The sequence below is a fragment of the Salvia hispanica genome, chromosome 1, assembly GCF_023119035.1.
Source record: "Salvia hispanica cultivar TCC Black 2014 chromosome 1, UniMelb_Shisp_WGS_1.0, whole genome shotgun sequence".
NCBI lineage: Eukaryota > Viridiplantae > Streptophyta > Magnoliopsida > Lamiales > Lamiaceae > Salvia > Salvia hispanica.
Genome location: NC_062965.1, coordinates 47,063,074 through 47,082,142, shown reverse-complemented (window position 1 = coordinate 47,082,142; position 19,069 = coordinate 47,063,074). Strand labels below are relative to the sequence as shown.

Sequence of the window (19,069 nt, the reverse complement as noted above, 5' to 3'; positions counted from 1 at the left end):
AGAGTTTGACACTTATATTAGAAAATACATGTAGTTTGGTTGATTTTCAATAAGTAACATTACATTTTTCATGATCAATTCATTATTTCGGAAGTAACAGTATATTTCGGGATCAATTCATTCTGTCTAATTTAATAATTACTCCCTCCGTCCCCGATTAAGAGTCACACTTTGACCGGACACGGGTTTTAAGTAGGCCTGCCTCTTCGACCGGTTCGGGTTCTAACCGGACCGGTTGACCAGTTAACCGGTTTTAAATTTTCATAAATCCTAGAACCAGAACCGGAACCGGAACTGATCGGTTCCGGTTTGGAACCGGCCGGTTAAGTACCGGTCGATTCCGGTTCCAAACCGGAACCGATGTGTAATTTTAATCCGAATTTATTTATAATTTTAAATAGTTCAATACTAAAAAAATAATAAGCCAACATCTAGAAATATAACAAATAATACATAAAAAATCAAGTAAATACACAAAAGTACAAACCAACAATACAATAATATTCATATATGGATAAGAGTGATGCCAAGTGTAGTAGGTCGGACTAGTTTATGTTAGCAATTTTTTAATAAAAAAATAGGAGTTCTAAACTTTAGCAATTTTTTAAAAAAATAAGTTTTAAAATTGAATTTCATTCCCCCTTTTTGGCTAAACAAATATTCAATAGAAATTTCTAATATTACTAATTGATCTGGTTGTGACTTTTTGGTTTATAACGGAACTAGTAATAAATTATTCACAAACATGTTAAAATCGTATATTAAATGAATTGTTACATATATTTGTTATAAAGTTAAATTTCTATCATATGAAATGATATTGTAATTGTATAAGTTCTTTTGGAAATTAAAAACAAACTTATAATGCCCTACTTATTGTAGTTAGTTCATCCAAAATTGATTGGGGAAATAATTGTAGATTCAAAGTATCACGGTTTAAACATTTTAAATACTTCAGAAACAGAGCTCGCAAATCTAACACTTTTTAAATCTAAAAATCACTCAATGTTTCAAATTATTTTATTTTAATTCAAAATTAATTCAATTAAATTAGATTTATTAGTATATTAAATTATAAAATAAAATAAAATTGAATTATAATCCGGTTCCCGGTTAGGAACCGGAACCGACCGGTTCCGAACCGAAACCGGTTTTATTTAAAAAGTTGGAACTGGTACCGGAACCGGAACCGAAAATTCGGTTTCGGTTCCTCAATTAACCGGTCGGTTCTGGTTCCGATTCCGGTTAACCAAGAACCGGAGAACCGTTTAAGCACCCCTAGTTTTAAGAAAAGTTGGCTGAAAAAGTTAGTGGAATGTGAGATCCACTTTTTTATATTGGTTTTATAATAAAATGTGAGTGAAGTGAGTTAGTGGAATGTGAGACCTACTTATCATTTATGGTAAAAATGAAGTGTGACTCTTAGGGACGGACCGAAATAGAAAAGGTACTCTCCATTCGTCCAAATAAATAGCATACTTGGATATGACATGAGATTTTAGGAAATGTTGTTTTATTTATTAGGTGGGAAGAAAATAATATATTTATATTAATGTGAGAAAGAAATTTTTTCAAAAAAAGAAATGCATCATTTTTTATGAGACAAACTAAAAAGAAAAGTGTGACATTGATTATGGGATGAGGAAAGTATAAAATAAATAAATAAGTTGTTTAATGAAATTACGTCTTTTCTTTTGTGCCTCATTACGTGACTTCAGCACGGATTTTAAAAAATAGTACTTCCTTCATTCCACCATAACGAAGCGTTTTTTGCACTAATTTTTAAAAAATTATAGAGAAAATGCAAAGTAAGAGATAATAATATAGAGAAAGGTCTTATCTACATTATTTTCTCTTTTATTTTATATTATCTCTACTTTAACTATTTTATACTCTCTCCGTCCCCGATTAAGAGTCACACTTTTCCATTTCGGTTCGTCCCCAATTAAGAGTCACACTTCATTTTTACCATAAATAGTAAGTAGGTCTCACATTCCACTAACTCAATTCACTCACATTTTATTACAAAACCAATATAAAAAAATGGATCCTACATTCCACTAACTTTTTCAACCAACTTTTCTTTACATTTCTTAAAATCCGTGCCCGATCAAAGTGTGACTCCTAATAGGGGACGGAGGGAGTATCATTTTTCTAAAATGATTGCAAAAATGAAGCGCTTCGCTTGTGGTGGAACAAAGGGAGTATTTATCTTTCGCTTGTGGTGGAACAAAGGGAGTATTTATCTCATCCCATAATAGTATTTAATCTTTCCTTATTAGTATGTACCACATTATTTTAGGATATAAAATATAATAAATGGTAATTTAGTAATAAAACCTGGTAATCTTTTCTCTTACTTACTATAATCCAACATTGCACCGGTGGTGTATAAAATTGATTGATTCTCTTAAAAAAAAAATTAAAATAGAGCAATTATTCTAAGACAGTAACTTGACACAAGGGACACGTGTTCTTGACATTGAGCCAATTGGTGATGCAGCGCTGGTGATAATAGTGGACGCAATCAAGTCTCACGATTTTGCGATTTTGGGCTACCAAATTCAAATTCTCTTTACAAATCACGCACACTCCATCATCATCATTCATCATCATCATCTCTATGATTGTGATCACGCACCACTAATTCACTTCTGATGTGCTCCGCAATCATCCTTCTCCTCGCGTTTCCAATCTGAGGAAACCCTTGATTTCGATCATGACCGTTGGCGGAGACGAATCGACGGGTCTGATGGCGCGGGACGAGGAAGATGGTCTCATCTCCCTGCAGCATTGAGCAGTCGTACCAAGGTCTCGTCTCGTCGCTCTGCAGCATCGACCGGTCGTACCAAATCACGCGGTTTCTGAAGGCAGCCATCGAAATCAAAGGAGATTTTGGAATTCTGAGTAAGATTTCGAGCAGGTTAATTAGGCGTCTATTTATAGGTATAACTTTCCTTTTATAACGTTAAACAATTTGCCTTTATTGTGTATGAACTGACGTTTAACTTAAAAACATAAATTATCAAACGATTTTCATTCTGTAAAAATGCAAACATAAATTCTGAGCAAAGTAGTAAAAGTCTGATCAAGCAATCTTAATATATATGTCAATCTTAATTTTTGTGGATGGATAAAATAGTTAGAAGTAGAGCTACAAAACCATCTCCCCGTTCTGTTTAAATATTCGCTTTCGATAATAGACTGTCCCTGGATCAGGGATGAATGAACATCTTTTGGCCTGTGAAATCAGATGTACTCCATAAGCATACAATATTTGATGATTTTTTCCCTACCCAAAAATAATACACTATAAAAGGCAGTGGCGGACGCAGAAAAAAAGTATGGCAGGGGCTGCATTATATACTTCTTCCATCTTGTTTCATACTCCGTATATCCTTTTTCGTTCGTCTAAGAAAAACTATATCATTTACCCTCTTTTATTATTTTTCATAATTGTACTTCATATTCCACTAACGGCACTTATTACATTTTATTAAAATTAATAGTATATGAAAATATGACTTAAATTTTTTCACTAACTTTTTTAACAGTTTTTCAAACCTAAACAAGAGTTAACGTAAGATAGATAAAATAATAAATCACGAATGGAGGGAATGATTTTTTAGTAATATACATATGAAAAAATACACGTAGACAGAATATTAAAATTTCAATTAATTAAATCAAAATTGTCTTACAATAACGTTGTAAATGATAATAAATATACTTACTTTGAGACAAACTTCAAAATATCCAACCTAAACACATCATACTCTAATCCTAGCATTACAAACTCTAACCCAAACATAATAAACTTAAATCACAAAATTCTAACATTCAATCCACCATATTTCTTTTATATTTTCATGCTTAATATATATAGTATAGTAAATAGTATTAAAATTTGTTAAAAAATTGAACTGAAAAGATGAAAAAAAAAAGAGTTAAAAGTTGAAAAGTCAAATACACACGCACTCTTTGAAAATTGTACTACTACATTTTTAAATTTTATTACGTATTGTGGAGTACTATTTATTTCTTGGGAGTTGGGTCTTCTTCTTCTCCAAGGCCAAAACCATGGCAGCTTATTTCTTCATTTATCTCTGTATATTTTTCAAGCTGAAATTCATTCCAGCCCCTTCCATCATTCAATCTCGAATAATTTAGTCTTTAATAGCACTGATTTAGGAAGGGCTGGAGATTGTATATTGAAATTTTTAAAAAATTTAACAATAGAAAATGAGAAAAAAAAATTTGTTGGCATTTGCTGAAGCCCCTCCCCAGCTCTACGTGTGTCTGCCACTGATAAAAGGTCCACTCTGGAATCTATCTTTATATCACACCCTTCTGATTTATTCTTAAAAAAACAGTTTTCTATAACACTACTATACACTATTATTTTTTTTAATAAAACAATATTAGCAGAAAAGCTTTAAAATCTATTGATATTTCAAATAAATGATGGGGAACAAAATTTGATATTTATAAGAATTCGCATAAGATTAATGAGTAGCGAAATTTTATTATAAATTATTATTTATGAGCATCTAGATATACAGAATGTTATATAATCCTACTAAATCTCTCACATAAGTATTGTTGAGACTTGAGAGCCTCTTTGCAAGAAGACACCCCTCCAAACGACCTAATTAACAAGAAATAGAGTGTACTCCCTCCGTCCGCGAATAGGAGTCTCATTTTTCCATTTTGGTCCGTCCGTGAATAGAAATCTCGGTTCATAAAACCATAAATGGTAGAGGCCTCACATTCCACCAACTCATTCCACTCACATAACATTGAAAACTAATATATACAAGTGAGACTCATAATCCACTAACTTTCTTCCACCCATTTTTTTAATGTTTATTAAAATCCGTGCAAAAAACGAATGGGACTCTTATTGGCGAACGAAGGGAGTATATTTTAACACTGGTGTGGGCTGTGTGGTGACAATAGTATTTTCTGATTCGATTCTAAATGAAAATTAAGCTCACTTTAGATGGCCTGCAGGGTTGGCTGCCTCCATGCCATAAGTTATAACAAAAATTCGAAATTCACATATCAATTCACATCAGTCCATTTCTGAAGTTGGGCCCTTATTAGAGTTTGAGGGTTCAGCCCATTCGCAAAATCATGTCTGAAAAGTGGAACGTAATTGTATGTCACCAATGGGGACAAATACACGACAAAGTACAAATATAATTTTTATATAATTGTATTATTGGGTGTCTTCTTTCAAGAAAACACGCTCCTAACTATATTTTCAAAACTTAACTCAACTGTCGGGGCTTTCTTAAAGAGAAAACCCCTCCAAAAAATGGCGTATGCTACTTATAAGCGACGAGCACACGGTATTCTTTAGTAAAAGGCGAAAGAATAGTTCGCTATGTGCTCAACGCGCAGCTGCGTTATTCACAGGTAAAAATTGGGCTCTTATTTTATAGTGGCAGTTTGGTATTGTGTGTCTCTAGCTGTCGATGTGGGATACTTATCTCATTCGAATTCCAAAAACTGGGCACCTTCTCTGCCCTCCTTTCATCGCCTCTCAAAGTTGGAAAGTGATGAAGAAAAGGTTAGGGAAAATTAGTTGAGGATGTAAATTCAGTCAAGGATTCTTAATTGATTAGGCCATGCTTGGTATGCTGGAATGGAATGGGATGCTTGGTATGCTGGAATGGAATGGGGAAATGGAATGACATTCCTACCTCCGTTCCATTCCTTTGCTTGGTATTTTATTTCCTTAGGAATCACCATTCCACTTGGAATCACCATTCCATTCCCCATGGAATAGCCATTCCTTCAATTTAGCTAAGGAATGGCCATTTCATTTCATTTTACATTTTTCTTATTTTAAATTTTAATAAAATTATATAAATATTATTTTATATTATATTTGAATTTAATATCATCTCAATTGTATGATAAAATTAAAATTTTAAAATTTTTAATTATTAAAAAAATCACACACGTAGCAACACACTCACACACACACAGCAAAAAAAACACACGCACACACATAGCAACACACTCACACAGCAAAAAAAGCCATACGCACATACACACACAGCAACACAAACTCACACACACTGACACACAACAACACACACACCCAACAAAAAACACACACACACAAACACATGCACACACACAGCAGCACAAACTCTCAAACACTGACACACAACAACACACACATACACACACACAAAGCAACACACATAATTTCATTCCATTTGTATTCCTTTCATTTACCAAGCACAAGAATGGAATGAGGATTCCATTGCATTCCACCCTCATTCCATTCCAACCTCCATTGCATTCCACCCTCATTCCATTCCATCGTACCAAGCATGGCCTTAGTCTTTATTTCAAAAATTGGGGAAAACGAGCCTTGCTGATTGCATGATTAATTTGTTCTTCTTTGAGCTTTTACATGATGAACTCCCTAGCTATTGTCCACATTGTTTCTATTTTCATTCATTTTTGGCGGTTTACTAAGAGCATCCGCAACACGCGTTTACTAGTGATGAATTTTAATAGTGTAGTACTATAAAATAACAAAAACATGATTATTTTGGAAGGACGGATCAAGTAATATTTTTAAGGATATCAAATAGTGCTCTAACCTGTTGAGATAGTGATAGTTATAAACAACTGAGATTTCTTAAAAAAAAAAAAAAACAACGTCTGAAATTTTTGAGGTGTTATGAATGGTTAACAATCATAAGTTCATAACTACCACGCAATTCTCTGGTAGTATTTCCTTTCTATATACTCAATTCGTGAGAAAGAAACATGTAAATATTGCATTTCATAAAAGTAGACTTGTTTGTGAACATTATACTTACTATTTTTTACAGCAAAACTAGTGAAGTAAGAAAGAGATAGATTAAAAACGTGATTAGAGTGTAATTGTCGGAGAATTTAATAAGATAGGGACTAAGTTTTGAAAAAAGGCTTAAAATAGAAAAAACAAGATTACTTTTTATGAACGGATATATTATTTACGAATTTTCTTGTGGAATTATGAATTATATTACGAACTAATTGTCATTGTGGGTTATACCATGAATAAACCTGAATTTTATGTCATTTGATTTAGGAATCGTCCATATGATAAACCTGAATTGCATGTATATTTTTTTGGGTTACGCTTTTTTATCGATTATCATAAGTATACTTTTGTCTCCTATTAATTGATTGTTTAATTAATTTGTCAAGTTTTGATATAAAAGTGCATAAAAAAAGGCTAAGAATGAAAACACATCTACTAAATTGGAACCGAAACTAGAAGCGATACACGGAATCCCGAGTTTTGAGGAATTGTCCATTTACACGGAATCCCGAGTTTTGAGGAATTGTCCATCTAATTGATTACTAATTTTTTATATTACAAATTTGTACTCCATTAATTACCTCTTTGTAGTTGTGAATGAGACACAGTAAAGATTTTCATTACATTAATGTGGTTTTGTAAATCCTAGTTTGATTAGAATACAACAATGTTGGAACCATAACTGGGATCAAGGTCACGGGATTTGCACGATCAATATTTGTTAAAGGTTCCTCTGACCCTGAAGTTCGATTGAGAAAGTACATGACCGAGAATGAGAAGAGACGGTCATCGCCTTGAGCTTCTCGACCACAAGTGAAAATTGAATCGAGGTGCGTCCACGATATTTGTGTCAAATATACCATACTCCCAACTTACCAAATAAGGAGACATAATTAAAGGAGGAAATATGTAATTGATAGGTAATTGATAGGGAGCATATTTGCCTAAGAATTAGAATGATTGTATGCCGTAATTACAGTGTAACAACTCCTATATTAAGGGGGATGGATCATTCTAATGAATACACAACACAATACATTGTCTCCTACATCTTCTTTCAATGTGGTATCACGAGCAGGTTCGGGCTCAGAAAAATTTCATCACCGCCCGTAATATACCTCTCCCAACCTTCTTTTCAATCCTACAGCAAACACAAGCAATATGTCAGATTCTGAAACAGAAAACATGTCAGAAACAACCAACAACAAAAACACCGATTCCCACCCAAACCCTTCACCCTTCCCTGCGGAACTCGCCGCACAATTTGCGGAGTTCCTGCGGCTGAGCATGAGTTCGATCCCCAACAAAACTCCAGAAAAGACTCATCACCCCGAATCGTTGGGTGATATCACAGTCAGAGCGAAACTGGATGGGGATAATTACCCACTTTGGGCCGATCTCATGGACCGGGCAATTGGGGGGAGGGGACTGACATCTCACATCAATGGAGTTTCTGTCCCTCCATCCCGAAACGACCCAACATATCAACAATGGCAGCAACGAGACCACTGCGTCTTTACTTGGATTATCAACAACATGGCGGCGGATCTTGTGAATGAGGTTTCACAATATGCAACGGCCAAGGATCTTTGGGACGGGCTGGCCATCACCTACGGCAGCGGCGCAGACCCCGTTCAAGTATACGACCTGTACCGACAGACAAACACACTCAAACAAGATGAAATGTCCCTCGAGAGACTGTGGAATAAGTTCCAATCTCTGTGGATCTCGATAGATCGCAGAGAGATAATACCAATGACAAAGGAAAGGTTACGACTTTATCAATTCGTCACCGCACTGGATGACAAGTATGAATCTGTCAAAAAGGAAATCATCCGGCTTGACCCATTACCATCGGCGCGCGAGGCATACGCACGCGTCAGACGAGAATCAGTCAACAACCAAATCCAGGGCATAGGCTCCTCACAAAATCCAGCCGGCCTCGCCTCTGGCCTCGCAGCCACTGCTCGAAACCGCTCAACCACTGGACAGCAGGCGACTCAACGCCCATGGCAGAAACGACCGGACGAAGATCGAAGCCGACTTACCTGTACCCATTGTGGTGGTAAAAAGCACACCAAAGATGGTTGTTTCCTACTAATCGGATTTCCCGATTGGTGGGACGAAATGAAGCGAAACAGAGCAACAAGAGCTGCCGCGAATCGAGGAGGAAAGGTCGCCACTGTGGTCGGAGACCGGGCTACCGACGCCGGGGGCACGGCGGGCAGCGCCGGTGCGACGCACTGCGGAACAGGAAACGAACATCGCGGCAGTGAGGAGGTTGTGTGCTCCACGGCTAGGGCTATGTCAATGTCAGGTATGATTTTGGGGATAAAACCCCCAACTCATGAGAAGTTATCATTTGACCCCAATAGTTGTGACAAATATCTTTTCGAACCCCACCATTTAACTCCCTTACAAAGCAGCCCCACAGAAACAAACAAATTACATCAGATACCCCATCCAGGAAATATCTCCCAAACCCACCCCACAAAACACCAAAAATTACAAAGACCCCCTCCAAGCCCCAACTTATTGCCAAAAAAAGTCCCAACTCTACATAAATCCGAAAACACATTACAAAATACCCCAAAACTTGATTTTACACCAAATATCAGCTGCAACAATTCATTCCAGGCCCTAGCAAATTCCTCCGTGACTACTTCCATAAACAAAGATAAAAATTGGATTTTTGACTGTGGCGCGACAGACACGATGTCTTTTGAGGCATTTGATTTCACTGACATATCTGATTCTCGTAAAAGTTTTGTTCGCACAGCAAATGGGCATACAATACCTATTGCAGGAGCCGGCACTATCACACTGTCGCCCACTTTGAGACTTTCGAACTGTCTCTATGTCCCTTCTCTGGCAAATAAATTGGTCTCGGTCAGTCATATTACCAGAGAACTCCATTGTAAACTACTAATGCAGTCCAATTTCTGTGAATTACAGGATATCAAGACGGGGATGATGATTGGGCGTGGCACTGAAAAACAAGGGCTTTATTATGTAGACAGGATGGCCCACCACGGTACTGCGATGCTGACTCACGGACCGACTTCATCACAAGCCTGGATTTGGCATCGCCGGTTAGGACATCCGTCTATAGGATATTTACGTCTTCTGTTTCCTAAACTTACTAGCAATCTTTCCCATTTGAATTGTGAAACTTGTTTTTTGGCCAAGAGCCACAGACACACGTTTAAATTTAGTAATACCCGTGAGAAGGTTCCTTTTTCCATTGTTCACTCTGATGTTTGGGGTCCTGCCCCTGTGGTGGGTGGTCTAGGGTTTAAATATTTCGTTCTCTTTATTGATGATTGCACGCGTATGACTTGGGTTTACTTTCTACGGTCAAAATCTTAGGTCTTTGACAAATTCTGTATGTTTTATACTCTAGTGCATAATCAATATGGAAAAACAATTAAAATCCTTAGGTCAGACAATGGGGGTGAATTTGTTAATGCCAATATGCAAAACTTTTTTTCTGAACGAGGGATAATCCATCAAACAACCTGTCCACACACCAGAACAAAATGGGGTAGCTGAACGAAAGAATAGGACTCTACTCGAAATGACTAGAGCCCTTGTGATTGAATCTAGGGTCCCCAAAAATTTCTGGCTCGGAGCTTTAGCCACTTCAGTCAACCTCATCAACAGATTACCTACCCGCATCCTAAATCTCAAAAAACCCATCGATGTTATGTCATCTATGCACCAAATACCACCACCTCTTAACCTTGAATCGCGGATCTTTGGTTGTTCTGTTTATGTCCATATCCCAAAACATAACCGATCCAAGCTTGCTCCCCGCTCTGTTAAGTGTGTTTTCTTGGGGTACGGAACAAATCAAAAAGGATATCGCTGCTATGATCCAAAAGCCAAAAGCCTGTACACCACAATGAATTGTGATTTCGTTGAGAGTGAGTATTTCTTTACCCAACCTCGCGGTCAGGGGGAGGAGAGTGATAATATTCCACTTAGTGGCCCGCTCAGTTGTTCCCTACCTCAAACCGTAAATCTCCATAGCTTGCCAAATACAGACCCTGTGACTGAAGTTGGTCCACCAGACGAAGTGAACTGCAGTACCAACGGGCCGTCTACAGAGTCTCATACACAGCCTGAGGAGTTGAGTGACATTCCTACACCATCTTCCCCGCCTGCGATTCCTATGGTAAGCGATATTGTTGATATTGATGATCTGAGACAGGAAACTGCTACAAACAGTGAACCAGTGGAAATAAGTGGAAGCGACATGGGAGGATTTATACTTCCCCTACGAAGAAACAGGGGGATACCTCCCAAGAGATACTCCCCAGAGTGGAAAGGAAGGAAAACCCAATATTCCATTGTCAATTCTGCACAAGGCTACCTAACAGAAATGGCACAGGCATTTGAGGCAGCTCTATATGAAGACGAGGAGATTCCGTGTTCATGGATAGAGGCAATGAAGCATAAACACTGGCGGGAGGCAATGAAGAAGGAAATGGATGCACTTATCAGAAATGGCACTTGGGAAGAATGCAATTTGCCAGAAGGAAAGAAACCAGTAGGATGCCGATGGATATTCACCATCAAGAGACGAGCTGACGGATCGATTGAGAGATACAAGGCCAGACTGGTGGCAAAAGGGTACACGCAGACGTATGGAGTAGACTACGAAGAGACTTTCTCCCCAGTAGCAAAAATGAGCACAGTCAGAACACTGCTGGCAGTTGCTGCAAGTAAAGATTGGCCTCTACACCAGTTTGATGTGACCAACGCATTTCTGCATGGTGAACTGAAAAAAAATGAAGAAGTATACATGGAGATGCCACCTGGATACTCAGGGGGGAGAAAGGTGTGCAGACTTAAGAAAACATTGTATGGACTAAAACAGTCACCAAGAGTATGGTTTGGCAGATTCTCACAAGCAATGCAGAAGTATGGGTACATCCAAAGCCATTCAGATCATACCCTTTTCTTGAAGAAGCGAGGGGAGAAAATGACTTGTCTGCTAATTTATGTGGACGACATGATCATTTCGGGGGACGATGAAGAGGAAATCAGTAATCTCCGAGCAAACTTATTTCAGGAGTTTGAGATGAAAGATCTTGGGCCCCTCAAATATTTTCTAGGAAAAGAAGTGCTTCGGTCAAAGAAAGGGATATTTTTACGACAGAAGAAGTATGTGCTTGATCTACTGGCAGAAGTTGGACTGTTGGACTGTAAATCAGCAGACATTCCAATGATGGTGAACCATGGATTGAAATTTGAAGACGGCGCTAAGTTAGCAAACCGAGAAGAATATCAACGGTTGGTAGGCAAACTCATTTATCTGTCTCACACAAGACCTGACATTTCATATGCGGTTGGAGTGGTAAGCCAATTCATGCATCGTCCTCAACAAAATCACTTAGATGTTGCATTGAGGATCGTACGCTATCTCAAGGGAACCACGGGATATGGAGTGCTACTTAGGAAGAGTGAAGATCTCGAGATAGATGGATACACTGATGCTGATTGGGCTAGTAATCCTACAGATCGGAATTCCACTGGGGGATACTTCACGTTTGTAGGAGGAAACCTGGTTACTTGGAAAAGCAAGAAGCAGAAAGTAGTAGCTTTATCCAGTGCAGAGGCAGAGTTCCGAGGAATCAAGAGTGGTCTAACGGAGATAATGTGGCTTAGGAGATTACTTACTGAGATTGGATTTCCACCGATGAGGAAAAGTCAGCTTTTCTGCGACAACAAAGCAGCGATCAGCATTTCAGAAAATCCAGTCCAACATGATAGGACTAAATATGTGGAGGTTGACCGCCATTTTATCAAGGAAAAAATCGATGGGGGAGTCATAGAGCTCCCATTCGTCCGATCAGAAGAACAACTAGCAGACATTCTCACGAAGGCAGTGAATCCCAAAACCTTCATTGAGGTACTAGGCAAGTTGAGTATCGGGGATGCCGTTGCTCAACTTGAGGGGGAGTGTCAAATATACCATACTCTCAACTTACCAAATAAGGAGACATAATTAAAGGAGGAAATATGTAATTGATAGTAATTGATAGGGAGCATATTTGCCTAAGAATTAGAATGATTGTATGCCGTAATTACAGTGTAACAACTCCTATATTAAGGGGGATGGATCATTCTAATGAATACACAACACAATACATTGTCTCCTACATCTTCTTTCAATAATTTGGAGATTGCAAAAAGCATTGTGAGAATAAAACACCATCGACACAACGTCCACTACAACAAAATACCTGTTAAGGACATTTTTTCGTGTAATTAAGGATGCTAATTTGTAAATATGAACAAAGTGTGATAAATAAATAGTATTATTTTCGGCAATTATTATTTTTTATATGATTTATATTATATAATTATATTTTAATTATTTAATAAATTTCTAATTACTATTATGAATGATTATAAAATATAATTATAATTATGATAATTTTAATCATAGTTATTTATTATAATGAAATTAAGTATGATTTATAATATTAAATTATTTTTAAAACATTGTAATTATTAATAATAAAAAAAAACTATACTACTCCCTCCGTCCCGCTTTAGCAGTCCCATTGACTTTTCTGCACTCGTTTTGTAAAAATAATAATAAATAGTAAAAGTGGAGAAATAATAAAGTAAAAAAGAGAATAATGTAGATAAGACTCTTCTCTACATTATTCTCTTTTTTACTTTATTATTTTTCCACTTTTACTATTTATTATCATTTTTACAAAACGAGTGCAGAAATGTCAATGGGACTGCTAAAGCGGGACGGAGGGAGTATATTGTATTAAATATGTAAGAATCCAAAAACTGGGAAAAATAATACCTGAGAAAAGTTAGGATTCAGAATCCTGGAAAGTTGTACTAACTTTCCTTTTTCTCGGATTCTGATTACTTTTCCAGTTTGATTAAAAACCGAAACAAACACAGGAATTTAAAATTTAAGGAATCAGATTACTTTCTCAGACAGAATCTTGGCAACCAAACATGACCACTGTATTACGTATGCATGTATTTGGCTAATAAAATGAAAATCCTTAGATAATGACTTTCTTGACCGTAATTCTGGACTCATACACAACTTTTTTTTTGTCATTTTAGTAGTAGCATTAAATAAAAAAAAATCAATTTGGCATTCAGGCATGATAAATGATAAAATTTCAATCCATCAACCAACAATGAACATATAAAGGATGATGAACAATTGAACATGATGTTAGCATGCATATTAAGTCCACATATTAAATTTGGGAAAAATGATTTTGTGGGACATTGACACCCCTCACGAAGTTCATGGGAGCCTTTTACAACCTCCGTCCACCAAAATTCGTCCCACTTTGACTCTGCACAAATTTTAAGAAATGTAATGGAAAGTGAGTTGAAAAAGTTAGTGGATTATGAATCCTACTTTTATATATTAGTTTTATAATAAAATGTGAGTAGGAATAAATTAGTGGAATATGAGGTCCACTACCAAAAATGGTAAAAGTGAAATGGAACAAATTTTGGGGGACGAATGGATATAAAAAAATGGGACTAATTTTGGTGGACGGAGGTAGTAACTTTTAATTTTGTGGAAAGACTAATTTATTCCCATTTTAAAGTACCATCATAAAAATGAAATAGTATCATAAAATCGCCACATGCCATTCAGCCATTATCATGGGATAAAAATTTAAATAACCATATAAAGCTGGCCAAGAAATCTGATGGACTAATTTGCATTATAGAATGATGAAGCATGCAAATTCAATCCAGCTTCAAAATTAACCTAATTAACAGAGTAGAAAACATAGATAAGCTAGACTGCTAGAGTCCAGAGAGAAATGTTTAATTAGTTAGCTTCTTGATGGTGAAAATAGTGAGAGTTAAATCTCTATAGCTGTCTCTGGTGTCTTGCCATGGGATTGAATCTTGGACACCAGTGCCGGCGGCAGATCCATGGTGTTCCTGAGGATGACGACGCCGAGCCTCAGAATCTGAGTGCTCGACTCCATCACCTCAAAGATGCAAGCATCTCCCTCTGCCAGATTGTTATCATCCACAAAGGTTTTCCAACCACCATAATCGAACCTCGGCTTCTTCTTGTCTCCAACGTACATCGTCTCCCACTGTTTGTCACCATGCCTCAGGACCAAAGGCACCGTTACACTCGGAAGCTTGGGAAGAATATGTTTTGGCATTAGCTGCGCCACCAAAATCAAGGAATCGTTGATTGATACTCAAAAAATGCACCATTTTGGAGGTTGTAATGAAAAAACAAGAGAAGATGTACCAGACAGTGAGGGCGTGTGATATGTGACTTTGACAGAATAACATCAAAGAAATCCTTATTCCCTGAGAGGCAACTCCCAACTCCATCACCACCTTCATTTCCTTCATTCACTTGACATACCTAAACAACCAACTCAAATTCAACCATCAATGAAGTAACACCAAAAATTTAACAAAACACTACAAGTACTAATTTCCTTTGTTAACTAGTTTTATTCTAGCAAAAAAAAAATCATGTTCAGTGGCTTGAAAAGGAAAATGAAAAGGGAGAGAGTGGCAAAAACATGAGATCAATCAACCAAACCAAAAATATTAAGTATGTACAACTTTTGTAAAAAAGAAATTGGATAGAACTAGTTACCTCCTTGTTGTGTACAGTAGGGATAGACATCTTGTGCTGAGATAATGTGATAACAAGAAAGAAAGAAAGAAATACTACTCCACTATGTAATTGTAAATTGGAGACCCGTGTTGGAACTAGTGGTGGCCCACATTTCTCCATCACTTGACTGCAACATCCATATTTTTGAAATGGATACACTTACACATTTCCTATTTCTGAATTTATATTCAAATTAACATGTGAAAATAGAAATTTCACATTTTTCTACTATAGTCTTTCTTCACATGGGTGACTAAACACTCTTTTGTCTTAATCGGTGTCCTATTGTTGTGATGGAGAGAAGAACCTATGATTACTTTTTCAGAAAATTTCCAGACCAATGAAATTTTACCAATAAATTAATTAATTTAGGTGAATGACATGGCTTATAAAATGGAGTACTAAACTTCATCTTCTCTTTTCATCCTAGGAATAATAGCTCATTTAATTTGCACGGATTATAACAACATTACTAGTTGGAAATGTGGTTTGATTAATTTGCACAGATTATATTACACAGAAAATGTGCGATTATTTAGTAAACTAGAGATGTTTTTAAGGTTAAAAAATGAAAGAGAATTTGGATTATATTCTAATGGAAAATCTTATATTTCTCAACCAAAAAATTAATGTTTATCGAGTACCAAAGTGCTCGGTAAAACAAGATATACCGAGCACCTAAGGTGCTTGGTATTTATTCCCCCTAAAGGCTTGCGTGTACTTTCCCTAGCACAACACTTCCATTATGTGAGCATTATTTTGCTCGTGTCACTAGTGAAAGCTTGATGGAAATAGTTCCGAGCACCTAATTATGCTCGAAATATTCCACAATTACAAGCACTTATATGTTTCGTGCTCCTTCAAAAGTTTATAGTTTTAAGAGACAGAGAGAGTATTAAATAAAAAATTAAAAAAAGGCAAAGAACTCCATAAAACTTCCAAACATGAACAAAGTGTGATAAATAAATGTTATCCTCAAGGAATGAATTCAATTACCAAATCACCAATTATTCTAGTAGTATGACTTTTTACAGTTCAGTGCAGAATGTACTGGGCCATCTATACATATATAGACATCATAATTGATTTATGTAGGAATATTGTATGTAGTTGATAAAATTAATATCCTTAAATGTGGAGTGTGGACATTCACAGCTTAGATGAACGATACACTACTTTTGTTTTATTAGTACCAGAAAATAATCACGTGGCATTCAGCCATAATGTAGGATAAAAATTTCAATCCATTGACTACAATCCACTGACCAAGAAACCATATGGACTGCATTAAAGGACAATGAACATGATGAAGCATGCAAATTAAATCCAAATTAACCTAATTAACATAGTAGAGAAGAGTAGAAAACATAAACAAGCTACAGTCTAGACTTAAATATGCAAAGCATAATAGTGAAGTTAAAGCTCTATGGCTGTCTCTGGTGTCTTTCCCTTGGATTGAATCTTGGACAGCAGTGCCGGCGGCAGATCCATGGTGTTCCTGATGATGATGACGTCGAGCCTGAGGATCTGAGGGCTCGACTCCATCACCTCGAAGATGCAAGCATCTCCCTCTGCCAGATTGTTATCAGTCGCAAACTTTTTCCAACCAGCGCAAGCGAACCTCGGCCTGCTGTCGTTTCCATGATACATCATCTGCCACTGCTTGTCACCATGCCTCAGAGCCAAAGGCACCTTTGCACTAGGAAGTTTGGGAAGAATATGTGTCGGTGGACGCTGTTGCCACCAAAATCAAGGAAATGCACCATTTATTACACACACAACACACTAAAAATTCAAAGGTTGTAATGAAAAAACAAGAGAGAATTGAAGAAGTACCAGATAATGAGGAACGGTGGTGATATGTGACTTTGACAGAATAACATCAAAGAAATCCTTGTTCCCGGAGAGACAACACCAAGCTCCAACTCCATCACCACCTTCATTTCCTTCACACACCTAGACAAACATCTTATAAAATTCAATCATCTAGGAATTAACAGCAAAAATTTAACAAGACTGGCTTGAACAAGATATTTAGCCTAAAACATGAGATCCATCACCTCAAACCTAATATTTTGAGTAGAATTTTTGTAAAAAAAAGAGAGAGAAATTGGATAGTAAATTTTGAGGCAGTGTTGGTGTTACCTCCGTATCCTTTGTAGAGGCTTTCGACATCTTGTGCTGTGATAGTGTGATGTGCTACTCTCAATGGAGACCAAGGAGTGCTATATATAAAGAAAGAAAGAAAGGTGTAATGGACTAATGCATAGGTTTATCCGGTGTGTAATAGTAGAGATCAACTCATGTGATCTCACACAATTTTCTAACCAATATTGACACATCTTTTCCAATCCATATTGGATTTGGATTGGACGTCAATTTTCATATTTATAGACAGATGCACACATTCACACCTTTCTTCTATTAGACTTTATTTTTAAGAGAGGGAAGCATTTTATTTTTTTATACAGTTTGTTTTTTATATTAAATGGTGTAAAAGTAAGGTAGTATAGAAAATAAAATAGTGAGAGTGGAACGTTTTTATTGCAGAACGTGATTTTTGTATAGTTTGTTTTATTATATTAAATGGTGAAAAGCTAAAATACTATAGAAAATAAAATAAAGAGTGGTATTTTCGAATGTGTTATTCCCTCTGTCCTATTAGAATATGTACTCTTTCCCTTTTAGTCCGTCCTACAAGAATATGCAATTTCTAATTTTGGAATTTTTTTCTTTCTATTAAGGTGGATATGATTCTTCACTAACAATAATTTATTCTTTTTCTTTCTACTTCTCTCTAACTTTACCAATTGTGCATTAAAACTCATGCCCAACCAAAATTGCATATTCTTGTGAAACAGAGGGAGTACATTCTTGTCATTTCGAATGGAATGAAATGAGTACTAAATAGACTATTGAATTATACTCTTATGGAAAGTGCTATACTCTTTCCATTTCTTAAAAATAGAGACTTAAAGATGACATGAGTTTTAATATAAAATGACGAAAACTGATTATTTTGGAAGGGCGTATCAAGGAGTACTATATTTTAAGGATATAAAATACTCCCTCTGTCCACGAATAGGAGTCCCGTTTTTGCATTTTGGTCTGTCCCCAATTAGGAATATCAGTTCATTATTACTATAAATGGTAAAAAAATCTCACACTTCACTAACTCACTGCACTCACAAATGAGACTCACATTCACTAACTTTCTTCCATCCATTTTTCTTAACATTTCTTAAAACTCGTGCCGAAAAAAAAACCAAACTCATATTTGCGGATATAGGGAGTAGTGCTCTAGCCTTTTAGGTGTTTCGAGTTGTTATCAATCATAACTACCACACAGTTCTCTCTTATTTCCTCTCTGTATACTCAATTCGTGAGAAAGAGTCACGTGACTATTTCATTCGGTTCATAAAAAAAAATAGGCTTGTTTAGTGAAGCCGGAAAGAGATATAGATAAAAAGTGATTAAAATATTGTTATTGAAAAATGAGACACATCTTATGGAGGAAGAGAACTTACTATGAATATGATAGGGACTAGTTTTCTGAAAGGCTCAAAATAAAA

The 19,069-nt window shown here is 36.4% G+C and overlaps 3 protein-coding genes, 1 long non-coding RNA gene and 1 other non-coding gene across 5 annotated transcripts; 1 reads left to right on the top strand and 4 right to left on the bottom strand.

Annotated features, from left to right (window-relative positions):
* Positions 1–5,289: 5,289 nt before the first annotated feature.
* LOC125202918 lies at positions 5,290–5,408 on the bottom strand. The gene has a single exon (XR_007173248.1). It is a non-coding gene; the product is annotated as a U5 spliceosomal RNA (small nuclear RNA).
* A 2,320-nt stretch (positions 5,409–7,728) lies between these two features.
* On the bottom strand, positions 7,729–8,201 carry LOC125202030. Its single transcript, XR_007173021.1, has 2 exons — positions 8,060–8,201; positions 7,729–7,976 (listed from the first exon to the last, which is right to left on the bottom strand). It is a non-coding gene; the product is annotated as an uncharacterized LOC125202030 (long non-coding RNA).
* On the top strand, positions 7,974–10,086 carry LOC125202029. The gene is made up of 2 exons (XM_048100341.1): positions 7,974–9,152; positions 9,791–10,086. The coding sequence occupies exons 1-2, from the start codon at positions 7,997–7,999 to the stop codon at positions 9,826–9,828; spliced, it is 1,194 nt and encodes a 397-aa protein (XP_047956298.1). The 5' UTR covers positions 7,974–7,996; the 3' UTR covers positions 9,829–10,086.
* A 4,386-nt stretch (positions 10,087–14,472) lies between these two features.
* LOC125213481 (B3 domain-containing protein Os04g0386900-like) lies at positions 14,473–15,519 on the bottom strand. The gene is made up of 3 exons (XM_048114091.1): positions 15,477–15,519; positions 15,117–15,236; positions 14,473–15,027 (listed from the first exon to the last, which is right to left on the bottom strand). The coding sequence occupies exons 1-3, from the start codon at positions 15,504–15,506 to the stop codon at positions 14,710–14,712; spliced, it is 468 nt and encodes a 155-aa protein (XP_047970048.1). The 5' UTR covers positions 15,507–15,519; the 3' UTR covers positions 14,473–14,709.
* A 1,204-nt stretch (positions 15,520–16,723) lies between these two features.
* On the bottom strand, positions 16,724–17,685 carry LOC125207751 (B3 domain-containing protein Os04g0386900-like). Its single transcript, XM_048107231.1, has 3 exons — positions 17,643–17,685; positions 17,334–17,453; positions 16,724–17,231 (listed from the first exon to the last, which is right to left on the bottom strand). The coding sequence occupies exons 1-3, from the start codon at positions 17,670–17,672 to the stop codon at positions 16,914–16,916; spliced, it is 468 nt and encodes a 155-aa protein (XP_047963188.1). The 5' UTR covers positions 17,673–17,685; the 3' UTR covers positions 16,724–16,913.
* Positions 17,686–19,069: the final 1,384 nt, after the last annotated feature.

Excerpts from the sequence above, each read along its gene's own strand:
- LOC125213481 (XM_048114091.1), bottom strand. The coding sequence starts at position 15,506 with ATGTCTATCCCTACTGTACACAACAAGGAG. Across the intron at positions 15,237-15,476 it reads CTACTGTACACAACAAGGAG|GTATGTCAAGTGAATGAAGG; the intron begins GTAACTAGTTCT and ends TTGGTTGTTTAG. Across the intron at positions 15,028-15,116 it reads TCACACGCCCTCACTGTCTG|CTAATGCCAAAACATATTCT; the intron begins GTACATCTTCTC and ends TTGGTGGCGCAG.
- LOC125202029 (XM_048100341.1), top strand. The coding sequence starts at position 7,997 with ATGTCAGATTCTGAAACAGAAAACATGTCAGAAACAACCAACAACAAA. Across the intron at positions 9,153-9,790 it reads TAGGGCTATGTCAATGTCAG|GATATCAAGACGGGGATGAT; the intron begins GTATGATTTTGG and ends TGTGAATTACAG.
- LOC125207751 (XM_048107231.1), bottom strand. The coding sequence starts at position 17,672 with ATGTCGAAAGCCTCTACAAAGGATACGGAG. Across the intron at positions 17,454-17,642 it reads CCTCTACAAAGGATACGGAG|GTGTGTGAAGGAAATGAAGG; the intron begins GTAACACCAACA and ends ATGTTTGTCTAG. Across the intron at positions 17,232-17,333 it reads CCACCGTTCCTCATTATCTG|CGTCCACCGACACATATTCT; the intron begins GTACTTCTTCAA and ends TGGTGGCAACAG.